General features: G+C 45.4%; 2 protein-coding genes across 2 annotated transcripts in view; one reads left to right on the top strand and one right to left on the bottom strand.

The window, feature by feature from the left end:
• Positions 1–12,644, bottom strand: part of npas3 (neuronal PAS domain protein 3) — a gene marked incomplete at its 5' end in the record, with an annotated part of 405,035 nt that overhangs the window by 40,278 nt on the left and 352,113 nt on the right. Inside the window, one exon of the mRNA XM_079529070.1 lies at positions 9,514–9,632. Coding sequence (XP_079385196.1) covers positions 9,514–9,632 — 119 coding nt within the window. The remainder of the gene's footprint in view (positions 1–9,513; positions 9,633–12,644) is intronic.
• LOC306942612 (eukaryotic translation initiation factor 2-alpha kinase 1-like) lies at positions 2,210–4,186 on the top strand (the record flags this gene model as incomplete). Its single annotated transcript, XM_079528620.1, has 1 exon — positions 2,210–4,186. One exon carries the CDS (start codon positions 2,210–2,212, stop codon positions 4,184–4,186), a length of 1,977 nt encoding a protein of 658 aa, XP_079384746.1.

Raw genomic sequence — 12,644 nt, forward strand, 5'->3', positions numbered from 1 at the left:
AACCGGATGCATTCATTCATTTCAGTTGTTGTTTTTTTTTAATTTAGCCTACACACACACACACCGTCAAGAACAACTGGAATGCAGTGGTTTGGGGACACTGGGGAGTTTGGGGACAACTGTTTTGTATGTAGGCCTATTTATTTTCTGTAATATTTATTATAATTGTATTATGTTAGTAGTCATAAAAAATAAAAGACGCTTTTACAATGAGTTAGACCTGTCATGGCTATTTTGTTCACTATTCTGAGGTTTATGGTTTGACTAAGCGAGTTTCAACTGTGATTTACTCTGTAACGGTAGATGGTAAGAACCCAATTTTTTGTTATAATACAGTATACATTCAAGTCTATATTTTGATACATATCATGGGCACAAAGTCATATCAAAACAATGTCCTTGGATGTGTTTTTTATCAAAACTGTTTCTTCACAACAGGTTTTTGAGATACATGCATGAATAGACAAGGTACTGGTAAGACTATGTAAACATGGTATATATCAAAATGTGCGTTAGAATGTCTAATTTTACCCCAAAAAAGAATTGAGTTTATATGATGTTCTATTTCAGAGCTAGGGGGACTTTTAGCTGGATAGGTCAGATTGATCATGACTGACCATGCTATTTATAGATGGCAAAATATCTACAGTGGTACATGTGAGAAACTTTTTATTTTATTTTAATTGAACTAGACAACTCACCCTTTAAAATGAGATATTGCATGGCTATGTACGCCCAGCAGAAAAAAAGTTATTTAGAAAATAAAACTTCAACCGGGCATAACTTTTTTTGTTGTCCTAGAAACACTACCCAGTGTAAATGCAGGCTCTTTTAAATGGCTTCCAACACAAAAACTAAACATTTTATCAACTCAGTTCATTTTATTCCTGGAAGCAGACAAGCCAAGCTTTCTCTGAAGGTCTTTCGTTGTCACACATTCACAACAGAGAATTTTCAATAAATCATTCAAAAACGCCATTCTGCCATAGAGAAGTCTACAAACTATATAGAAATCCTTGAAACTCTCAAATCACACCCGTGTGAACTGAGTGGTGCAAGGTCTTATATAGCCTGATCAGCTGTGGTCTGACGTAATGTCAGTGACCATAGTAACCATGCTCATTTTTTTGGGTCCCACGTACAGGTACACACATACACACATACACGGACACATACGTAGATACAGACAAAGCTGGTTGTTGGAGTGGTTTGCACCACTCAAAAACCTATTGTTTTTGTACAGTGTACACTGTACAGTATGTGGACCATGGTGACATTGATCAATTCTTGATAAAAAGCTTCTAATATATTATTTAGGCACCAAAATCTATAAATCTCACACTATTAAGGCAACCGATCGGTTGCTCAGCCAATCAAATCATCGCTATGGTGTGTTCACACTAACCCGGAAAGCTGGGCTTAGGAGGGGATAGTTCCCTTCAAAAACCAGACGGTTACTTAATTGGGAATGATGCAGTTGGTAACGATGCAAGTTGGGAATACATGCCACACCTGGTTCTGCAATACCCGTTGTATCAGTCCTGTCGGCGTCCCCTTCCGTCTCCATATAAGGAGATCTCTGTATCTGTCTGTTTGCCTGTGTCCCTTTTATGACCATATATAGATATCTCTATATCTGCCTGTTGTGGTCCCTTTCGTGCCCAAATCCTGGTTTTTATGGTTACTACTGATGCTTGTCTGACATCATGCAGACTCCACATTTGGATACAACTGACCTAAAACTCTATATAAGGAGCTGGCTGTCACATCAGCATTATGAACTCCATATTTAGGCATGGCCGACCATGGAACCCTGTATATGGATATGGCTGATGTGACATCATTGTGATGACAAGAGCACCCTCGTCAGAGCATAATAAGGCATCGCAGTGTCAGTGAGAGGGTTAGATTAAACAAACACTCCTGAGAATCTCCAACGATCTGCAACATCCAAGACTACAGTGCATCTTCAAGACTCGACCTTCAAGACCCCCCCCTATGTCCATTCTTCTATCTCCGCCCTACCCAGGATCTAGGCACATACTCCTTATCTATAGTTACCTTGAACCACCCTCCAGGTTAGACATCTCAGTTTAGGTTCTGATCAGACACCACTGCTGGATCTGGACCTCTATCTTGGTGTTATTATTGGTTAAGAACATTTTGTACTACATACAGCTCTTCACCGGTGTGATAGACAACACAGCAAATGTGCTGTTCCAACACAACACACTCTGATGAGTCCAAGTCAGAGGAATGTTCTAGTGGTAGTAACAGCTCCATGAGCAACCTCTTGATTCACGGCAACCATTCAACGGCCAGAGGACACAAGGCCACCGTGTTCAGTTTGACAAGCAAAGACGACGAAGATGACAGCGTCCAGATTGATGCTTCTGACACTGATGACAACCGTGAGGTTCTGATGGCTGGGAAGCAGCAGTATCCTTCCATTCAGAAGTTCACCTCTGCAATTCCCAACCAGCTTCTCCTGGGATCCCTAATAGAACACCTCTGTGTCATGTATGAGAGTAGCCCGACGCGCTCACGCATGCTGTTCAAAGTCATTGGCCAACGTTTAGCGGCCTTGAACCTCCTCTCCCCTCTGGCCATCAGTGATGAGTTCAGCACCATCAGACTCCAACACAACAGGGCCCTCACTAAACTGCTGCATGCAGCCAGCTCCTCACTGTCCACACAGGATCGTCAACTTCTTGGCACAAGACCCAACGAGGGACCCAACGAGGGACTGTTCCAGGAACAGACGTTACGATATCTCAGCGAGTTTGATGAGATTTGTAGACTTGGGAAAGGATCCTATGGCAAGGTTTTTAAGGTCACAAATAAGCTGGATGGCCAGAATTATGCCGTGAAGAGGATTCTCATCAAGAATGTGTCCAAGCAGTGTCCATGCATGAAGGTGCTCAGGGAGGTTAAGGTGTTGTCCAGTTTACAGCATGTGAATGTGGTGGGCTATCACACTGCCTGGATGGAGCACATTCAGCCTGCTGTGCACCCTCAGCCTCTCCTGCCAGCACTGAAATCACCTGCAACAAAAGATGGCACTGATGATGAAAGCCATGGCAGTAGCGGCTCAGGTTCCTCGATAGTCTTCCAAAACTCCAGTCACACAAAAGGGGATGATTCTGTAACAGCCAATGGATCTCCAACAGAAGCAGACTCAGATAAAGCCTTCGTTTCAAACCCGGACCAGGGGAAGGTGCCGTCTCCCACAATGATGCGTCACATCCCAGAACACAACGTCCCCAGTGTGTTTCCGAATGAGCGGCCGCATGGACAAGTTAAGCTCTCCACCCGTTCCGCGGTGGGCTGGGATGACTCCGACCCGTCGGAGGAGGATTCCCATCTTACTGGAGAGAGTCAGCTATGGCTGGACAAACATGCAGAAAAGTCTTCCAAGGAGGTCCAGTTCCATCTCCTGCTCTACATCCAGATGCAGCTGTGCGAGCGCTCCCTGAAGGATTGGATCTCGGAGAGAAACGCCAGGGTCACAAATAGACTTGCCTGTACATGTCCCTATGGAGGTGTGGACACGGAGCAAACTCTCAGCCTTCTGAAGAAAATACTGGAAGGGGTGGAATACATTCACTCCAGGGGTATCATGCACAGAGACTTGAAGCCTAGTAACATTTTCCTTCAGGGACATGCCTGCCAGGTTAGGATAGGAGACTTTGGCCTGGCTTGCAGGGATATGATAGTAGGTGAATCGTTGCCTTCTTCGTGCCATAAGGCTGGCTCGTCACACACTACAGGTGTGGGGACATTTGTGTATGCTGCTCCGGAACAACTAGAGGGCAGCCACTATGATTCCAAATCTGATATGTACAGCTTAGGAGTGGTAGCCCTTGAGCTTTTCCAGCCCTTCGGCACCGAGATGGAGCGAGTACGGACCCTCGAGAATCTCATAGAAGGGAAGATCCCAGATGCCTTCTGCCACAGATGGCCAGTCCTGGCCAAGCACATCACAAAGCTCACGAGCAAAGACCCCTGTGTCCGCCCCGATGCCACTGAACTCCTACGCAGTGAACTCTTCAGCAGTAAAGACATGGTTATCCATAGCTTGCAGAGGAAGGTGGAGGAACAGCAGGAAGAGCTTAGTCAACTCCGGAGACAGATCAGTGAGCTTCAGAGTTCACAAAACCACATTGAAAGCTCAAATAGGACCTGATCATAACGTCAACCACTTTATAGACTGTCCAATCATTTTTGGCAAGGTTTCAGTCTGATCCTACTGTCTTTTTTGACCGTTATAACATTCTTTGAAATATTAAATATTTAATGGAACAGCAGGTTATTGGTATTGGTTACAGCAGGTTATTGGTAATACAGCAGGTTATTGGTAATTCCCAACAGGCTATGCCTGTTGGGAATGGGTAATAATGATGTAACATATGTAATATAATATATTACTCTTGATTCCAAGTATCAACTAACATAATATTACTTTTTATGGAGTAATATGTAATAAGTAACATTAATCCCCTGAGTAATATTGCCCAACACTGCCCTTTACAGGCCCTTTACAGTCTACTGGTAGTCTCCTTTCACCTCTTAGTCCACTACCAGGTCTCGGAGTTACAGACCCATAAGTGTCCACATTTGGACAATGTGAAAATAGGTCTGTTACACATGTATGGCAATGGTTTGTGTTCTGGTATTCTGACATCAGAACAGAACGCTGATCAACCAATATAAGATGATGCAAACGGTCCAGAGACTGAGATCTAGAGAGAACCGATAGATGTATGAAGAGAGGTTAGAGTCAAAGATACACTGAGCGACACACAGAAAGACAGAGAGAATGTCATGGAAGGTGTGGAACGTGCCTATGGGAAGAGGAGATCCAGAGCCAGGCTTTCGTGCTTATGCTGCTGTGCCTGTGGGGGACAAGGTGTACTACTTTGGAGGTCTTTTTGACGGGACCGATAAAGTTTCCCCCAGTGACAACTACAGGAAATACGTCCTGTTGAGGTTCCCTCCAAGCGCTTCGGCCACACAGCCGTGCTGATAGAATCCATCGTCTACATCTGGGGAGGTGTAGTGAATTGTAAGACAATGCAGTATGCCGACTACTCCTTGGTTACAGTGGAAGGGGACTATTGGGACAACTCTCTTTATGCATTTGATGTCGACACCCACAGATGGTTAAATGCAAAGATTTCTGGGCCTTTGACGAGGAGCGGCCACTCAGCCTGTGTCTTGGAGAAGGTCATGTTTATCCATGGAGGATGGAACCAGCTGACTGGATTCACTAATGCCATCTACAAGTTGGACACCAGAACAATGGTCTGGTCTTTAATTAACACCAGAGGAACTCCACCTCCTCTTTCACACCTTCACTCTGCCACCATCATTGGAACAAAGATGTTCGTATTCGGGGGCATGGGGAAGCAGTGGGACTTCTACAACAACATCAGCGTGTTTGACACAGAGACCGACCTCTGGTTAAACACACCTTCTGCACTGCCTCTCCCAGAAGGACGCTACAGTCATTCAGCCTTTGCCTACAAAGGAGAGCTGCACATATTTGGTGGTTTCAGTACGGGTAATACGTGGAAGTTCAATGATCTGTGGAAGTTAAATTCCAAGACCTTCTCATGGCAGAAGGTTGAGCCAATAGGGAAAGGCCAGGATTTGAGTTCTGGTAGGTGGTGCTGCATGTCTGGCAATCTTATCATCCTCTTTGGAGGATATACGACCGATGCCCAACCCATATTACAGATCTTAGACTTAAGTCCTAGTCTTAAGACCGTATGCAAACTAGCAGTTATTCAGTACGGTCTGGAGCAAGCCGGACTCCCACACAACATCAGGTGGGAACTGCTAGCCATGACATCATCATCATCATAAAGAAAGCAAATAATTCACAACATAAATCGGTGAACACCTTAAATGTAATCTTACCATAAACACAATGATCATTGTTAGGTAACATCACTGATCGTTTTTGAGGGGCACTAGCCCCATCTTATGCCCAGTTTTCCGGGTTTGACAAACATTGAAGATAAATTGAAGATAGGACGCAAATTGTGATTGGCCAGAATGAGATGATGATGTATTATGATAAGAGCACCCCTCACTTCACACGGGTGTGATTTTTATGCACAACATAGCTGGAACAAACCCCCATGAAGTTATTATTCTTCAGCACTGTGATTGTACTTACTAATACAAATGTTATCCTTTTTATATTGTGCTTTTTGCTCCGAGTCCTGATCATGAAAACAATCACACTCGTCGTGTGAAGTGAGGGGCACTCTTATAAAACTAAAACAAAATACATACATACATGGATGCACCTGGGACGTATCCTCAGTGATGTATCCCAAGGTCATCGGGGTTTCGGGTCTCCCAACATCATACCCCTCACTCAGGTGACCCAGCCGGGGTGATCAAGTCCCGACTTACGTCCCAGTAGCTACCCTCGATCAGTCCCATTAGGGCAAAACCAGGGCCACACAATCCGTTCCTCCTGAATTACTCTGCCGGGACTGGGAGGTACCATTCTGGCGCGTGGAAGGACTAGGCTCTGTGGGTTGAATCCTGTCTGGGCCCCTCCTACGTCTCACCAGGTCCACTCCTGCTCTCACCAGGTCCTCAGGCCCTGTGCGTTGCACCAGACTCCCAGCACCAGGCACTTTATTCAGGAATGGTGGATTCTCGAGCCGCAACGGTTCCGCAGGCTCCACCTTGCCCTTGGTGGTGCCGCAGGCTCCGCTTGAGGCTTGAATGGCCCTCCTAAAGGCCTCATCGTGGGTTTGTTGGGCTTCTTCCTCACGGAAGACACAGGCTGGGGCGCCAACCCATACTGCTCCATGTGATCATCATACATCATCACATTATGTGCTCAGCCAATCAAATCATCACATTCCGTGCTACGGACACACAGACACACAAAGTTGTGCATAGGAGGGGCTAGCGCCTCTCAAAAACAATACAATATAACAGTAACATATATACTGTACATGGACCATCATAATTAAGAGTGTGTGTGTGTGTGTGTGTGTGTGTGTGTGTGTGTGTGTGTGTGTGTGTGTGTGTGCGTGCGCGTGCGCGTGCGTGTGCGTGTGTGAGATCCATTGAAAGACACAGACATTTTCAAATATAAAACAGCCAAGGTTTCAGCTCAATCTGGGCTATGTGAAGTGAAGTGAAGGATGCCAAAAGTATAAAACATTATGTGAATAAAATGATGTTCTACCGTACCACATCACAATCAATACATGTCATGGCCTGTTCACAGCTTTGGCCATATGTTATTATACACAGATATTGACCATTCATCCATTTATGGCATTATTTTGATTTGTGGACGGGCTGCACAGCATTCCTATAAGTGCATCGATCAGGCAGCTATAGTGACAAATAAGACAGAAAGCCTATGGCCGGAAAGCCCCGACACAGAGCATGACGGTAACATACAGTGACCTAAACCAAATGATTTGATGATAAATAAAATAGATCAAATTTAGAAAGATGCGCTTAGAGAAGCGTGTAGCCTATAGTTTCTCTCTTCAGTAGCCACACCCCAATGAAAACATAAACTCCCTCCCCTAGCAGGTCCAGACTGTACTCCTGCAGCCAACCATGCATTAGCAGGGTCCAGACTCCTCCGCACAAATTAATGGAAATGCGATATCAAGGTGTGTTAACTAGGTGGTTAACTAGGAGTGGATCGAGTGGATCATATCATTAATTCAATCATATAATTGGGAGATCTAAAGGTCAGAGGTCCTTTGACGAATAAATTACTGTGAGTTTCAGTTATTGACCGTTTCCCATGACCCTCTATACCATATTGCCACATTTTGTGGAAAGCGACAGCACAGAACTGCTGCCAGAACTGCAAAAAGTGGCGGAAGAAGAAAAGATGGTAGAAAACAATAGGGGACTTCGCCTCTTCGGGGCTTGGCCCCTAACTGCACCACATGCATTCAGTGGAAGGCATTCTGTATTCTCCACCAGGCTGGGTGTGTCCAGTATCAAACAAACATTGCATTTTATGTATGTTTAAAGTGCTTTAAACACTAGAAAGTCCATAGACTTGTGGGGTTCTGTTTCTTTTTTACATTAAAAGTCCATAGACTTGACATAATTTCCCAAAGCCAGACGTTTTAGGGGATAGCGCCCCGCAAAGACATGACAATAGCAAAAATAGCCGATCTGTTTGCCATTTCCCATTTTTAAGCCCCTCTGATCGTTCTAAAACTCTCGCGTGCACATGGGACACGTGGTCTTCCTCGTGTCGATCAGCCAGTGGTCGACGCACGCAGTGTGGTAAGCATGAGAACATGGCAGGACACTGAGTGGACAAACACGTAGGTCACAAACACGTCACGAAAAGAGGGATAGCGTGAACACCCGCATTGGCATGGTCTCCGTTACATTACAGTGTCAGCCTGGTAACATGTCAACATTAACCCTGTGCGTACCGTACAGCACTCATTTATAAACCCCGACCAAACTCTTCCAAAGTTGGTATTTCATAGCATGTGCGCTGATTGGAGTATTTTGATTATGTCACAGTTGCTACGGTAGCAGAAATCATATCAGCAATAGGTGTCCTGTAGGACATTAAAAAAAGCAGTACCAGAATCCTGGTAGGACAGAAGCCAACAATGCAATGTTTATCTATAAGATATTCACTTTATATCCAGTTTTACAACCATAAGGTGTGTGTGCTCCTGTACTCTTAGTGAATACCCTGACACTCAGACTGAATTTTCATTTTGTTTCACTTCATATTTCAGACTGAAAGCCCTTCCCTCGGCAGCAGTTTCTGGGATGGGCGTTGTCAAAGCGGCAGTCTTCTGCGATTGGTTCACACCAGAGTATAGTCAGAGTTGCGACATTGAGGGGGCAGAAAACAGCCCGGTCACGTGGTTCATGTACTCGCGCGAGCCCATATACTCCTATGTACTGTATTCCGTAAACTTCCGGTGTCCCTGTTCGCCAATAGAAGTCTAGCAAAGCAGATGACGTTGCTAACCCAACAAACACGGTCAGCGAACGTTGCAAGTTACCACAGTGGGGGCAGCCATGTTTGTTGTTTGACGTCATCGACTTGAAACAGCGCCGACTGGCCATACCTGCGGTATCAGATTTTCAACCGAGGCTGCCATAGAGTCACCAGGCCTGAATCGTTGTTTTATTGGCGTGGCTAGCGATTCATAACCTGACTCCGCCAGATGGGGCAGCAGAGAGTACACTGGGTTCCCCCCTCCTGCTCCCATCTGGGAACTCTCAGGCAGACTTGATGCCCGGCCAAAAAAAAGCCTGGCCAATCAGTAGCAGCTTCTAGCAGCTTCTAGCAGCAGCTTCTAGCTTCTAGCTGCTGCCAGGCCGTTTTGTGGCCGGGCATCAAGTCTGCCTGAGAGTTCCCAGATGGGAGCAGGAGGAGTGTACTCTCTGCTGCCCCATCTGGCGGAGTCAGGTTAAGCGATTCAGGCTACTTAGTGACAGCACAGAGGTATACGGCATATACACTGCAAATACCTTATATCCTGAGGACTTGATGTGTACTCCTCTCTTGGTGAGCGTAGACTTCATTCTGATGAAGAAGGAGCGTTCCAGAAGGTTGTCGGCTGCCAGGATGCTGGGGCTGGTCGACTCCACTGGGGAAGAACACACATGGAACACAACACCGTCACTGTCCTGTCCTGTGGAAACATCCTATATACAGAACCCTTCCTTCTGAAACACAACACCGTCACTGTCCTGTCCTGTGGAAACATCCTATATACAAAACCCTTCCTTCTGCTATCATACAGTTGGGTGCCACCGATATTGTCCCTTATCATTTGACCCATTTAGGCCTGACCTCAACATTTTAAAAAATCCTTCTAAATCCTTCAGTTTTCTGAAATAAATATTTTCACAATTTTTCAAAAATAGCAGACCTACAAGCTCGTAGCGCGCCACTCGGTGGCGCGCTATGAGCTTGTAGATCTGCTATTTTTCAATAGCTAAATTATAACAATGTTTAAAACACCAAAAGGGGTTCCCGCCCAAAATGGGTTAACTGTCCTTTTGCGCAGATCACGCAAACCTCAGCAAAAAGAAAAGGACAATATCGATGGCCTCCAACTGTACATGTTTAAAAAACCCAGCTTGTAAGATCTGCAATTTTCGCTATCTTTGTGCAACACTCTTGTATGTCTAATTTACAAAAAAAGAAAGAAAAGAAAATATGGAGATGCAAGGTTTCTGCTGGACAAACCTCTCAGCAACATGTAGTATGCAGTAGTGTTGTATAAGTATGGATAAACGGAAAGCACCCGGGAAGAAGTGGACTAAGACAGGGGAGGGGCCAAACCCAACGTTTTTCCCTATGCACAGCTTTGTGTGTATGTCCGTTTCAGCGCGGAATGTGTTTGTAGCACGGAATGTGATGATTTGATTGGCTGAGCACGGAATGTGATGTATGATGATGTATGACGATAAGAGCACCCCTCACTTCACACGGGCGTGATTATTATGATTTTTGAGTGGTGCAAACCACTCCAACAACTGGCTTTGTACCCGTGTACACGTGTTCGTACCAAAAAAAACGAGCATGGTTGCTATGGTTAGTGTGTGACGTCACTGCACCACTCAGTTCACACGGGTGTGATTTTTAATTACATCTGGAGGGCATCTTTAAAACATTACCCTCCCTCAACCACACCTCAAATTCCCTTCAAAGTTGCCTTCCCTACATCTGTCCTCAAGCGAAGCCCTTCTAACTCGGTGGTGTCAAGCGCCAGCGCCATCCCTCAGTCAGCTGCGCTGACAGTCTGCCTGCTACACGGCGGTTCCTACAGGCCGGCCCGGCGGAGCAGGCAGAGGAAGAGGGAGAGGCGGCCATTAGTGTGAAGGTGAGTGTGTCCATCCGTCAACATGTCTGCCATCAGACCTTTTAATCAAATGCATATTCATAAGGCCTCCATTCATCTCCGACACTGATGGAGGACGAGACAGCCGGGGAACGCCCTGTATCACCGAGGGATGGACACGCGCGCACGCACGGTCGCACGCACGCACGACGCACACACGCACACACTCACACACACAATGCAAGAGAAAAAAACCCACACATAGACACATGAATATGCAGCTTTGTTTGTATAAGTGCTGACACACACACACACACACACACACACACAGAGATGTGTAAGCAAATGTACATAGACGTGTGTGTGAGTGCACAGCGCACACGCGTGAGTAATGTACGGACGTAGTGAAGTTATGGTGTGTGGCACGCGCACACACGGTCAGCAGCACAAACACAAACATGTCATTGTATGTTATTGATGAGGTAGAGAGAGAGGACGACTGTCTACCTCTGAAAGTAATACTGTAAAAACCTCATCATTTACTCTCTCTCTCCCTCCCTTCCTCCTCTCACTCTCTCCTTCACTTCCACTCGTTTTCCTCTCCTCCGTCAGTATGTCTGATTCTCTCCCTTTCTCGTTTCTTTTCTTTTCCTCTCTCCGAACCACTTTCTTTCACACAGTTTCACCCCATCTCTCTCTCTCTCTCTCTCTCTCTCTCTCTCTCTCTCTCTAATGTCAGATGTGTAACAGTCAGTGTGGTTCTTGTGGCGTTGATCAGACCACCTGACTACAGAAAAGAGAGAGAGAGAGAGTTTGTCCATCTGTTTGGCTCAGCTTGACTCTACTCGTCCCGCGATTCAAACAAACACACACACTGAGCTGCTATCGACCTCTGTGACTGATAGGAGGAATAGGGTTTATGATTGGATCAAAAAGGAAGGGGGCGGGGTTAATTGGGTTTGAGTGCCTTTGTGCGTGTACGTTTGTCTCTGGGCATGTGGCTGAGTATTTATTTTACCTATAGAGTATGATCTTTAATCCGCTAAAATGATATGTTTAATAAATAAATACATTAAAATCTAAGAGAAGAGAACAGTATTTATTTATTTGTTTATTTATTTATATTTATTTGACAGGGACAGTGCTCATTAATCAACATTTCAGTTTTCACATCCATGAAAATGGGCCAGAGTTAGCCATAAGCTAATTTACATCTTTCTGTAGTCCCTGAGCAAACTCTTAAAATTTTTAGTAAAACTATACATACAAAACACACAGTACAATACAATACAATACAAGAAAGTACAGAGAGCATTACAGCGAGAATGACAGAAAGGGGCCTTGGCTGGCTTAGCGGTCCAGGCACCTTGGCTGGCAATCCAGCATGACAGAGTGTCGCGGGTTCGAGTCCCAATCCCGACAAAGATTGCTGTGTGTCTTCCCCCCATCTCTATCCCCGTTTACTGTCAAGCTATACTGTATATCTAAGGCAAAAAAACCCCCAAAAATACAGTAAAAAACATGAAAGGGAGGTATACCGAGTCAGACAGATAGACAGACGGATTGATGTGAAACAAGATCACAGCAGCACTCCGAGTCCACATACAATCCACTTAACTTCAGTGGCAAAGTTGCGATATTGAGGGGGCAGAAAACAGCACGGTCACATGGTTCATGTACTCGCGCGAGCCCATAGACAATGCATTCCGTAAACTTCTGGCTGTCCCCATTCAACACTTCCGGTTGTCCCCATTCAATAGAAGTCTATAGAGAACGGAGTTTGCGTAACTCTGTCTAAGGCGCGTTTCATAC

The sequence above is a fragment of the Electrona antarctica genome (assembly GCF_951216825.1).
Source record: "Electrona antarctica genome assembly, chromosome: 18".
NCBI lineage: Eukaryota > Metazoa > Chordata > Actinopteri > Myctophiformes > Myctophidae > Electrona > Electrona antarctica.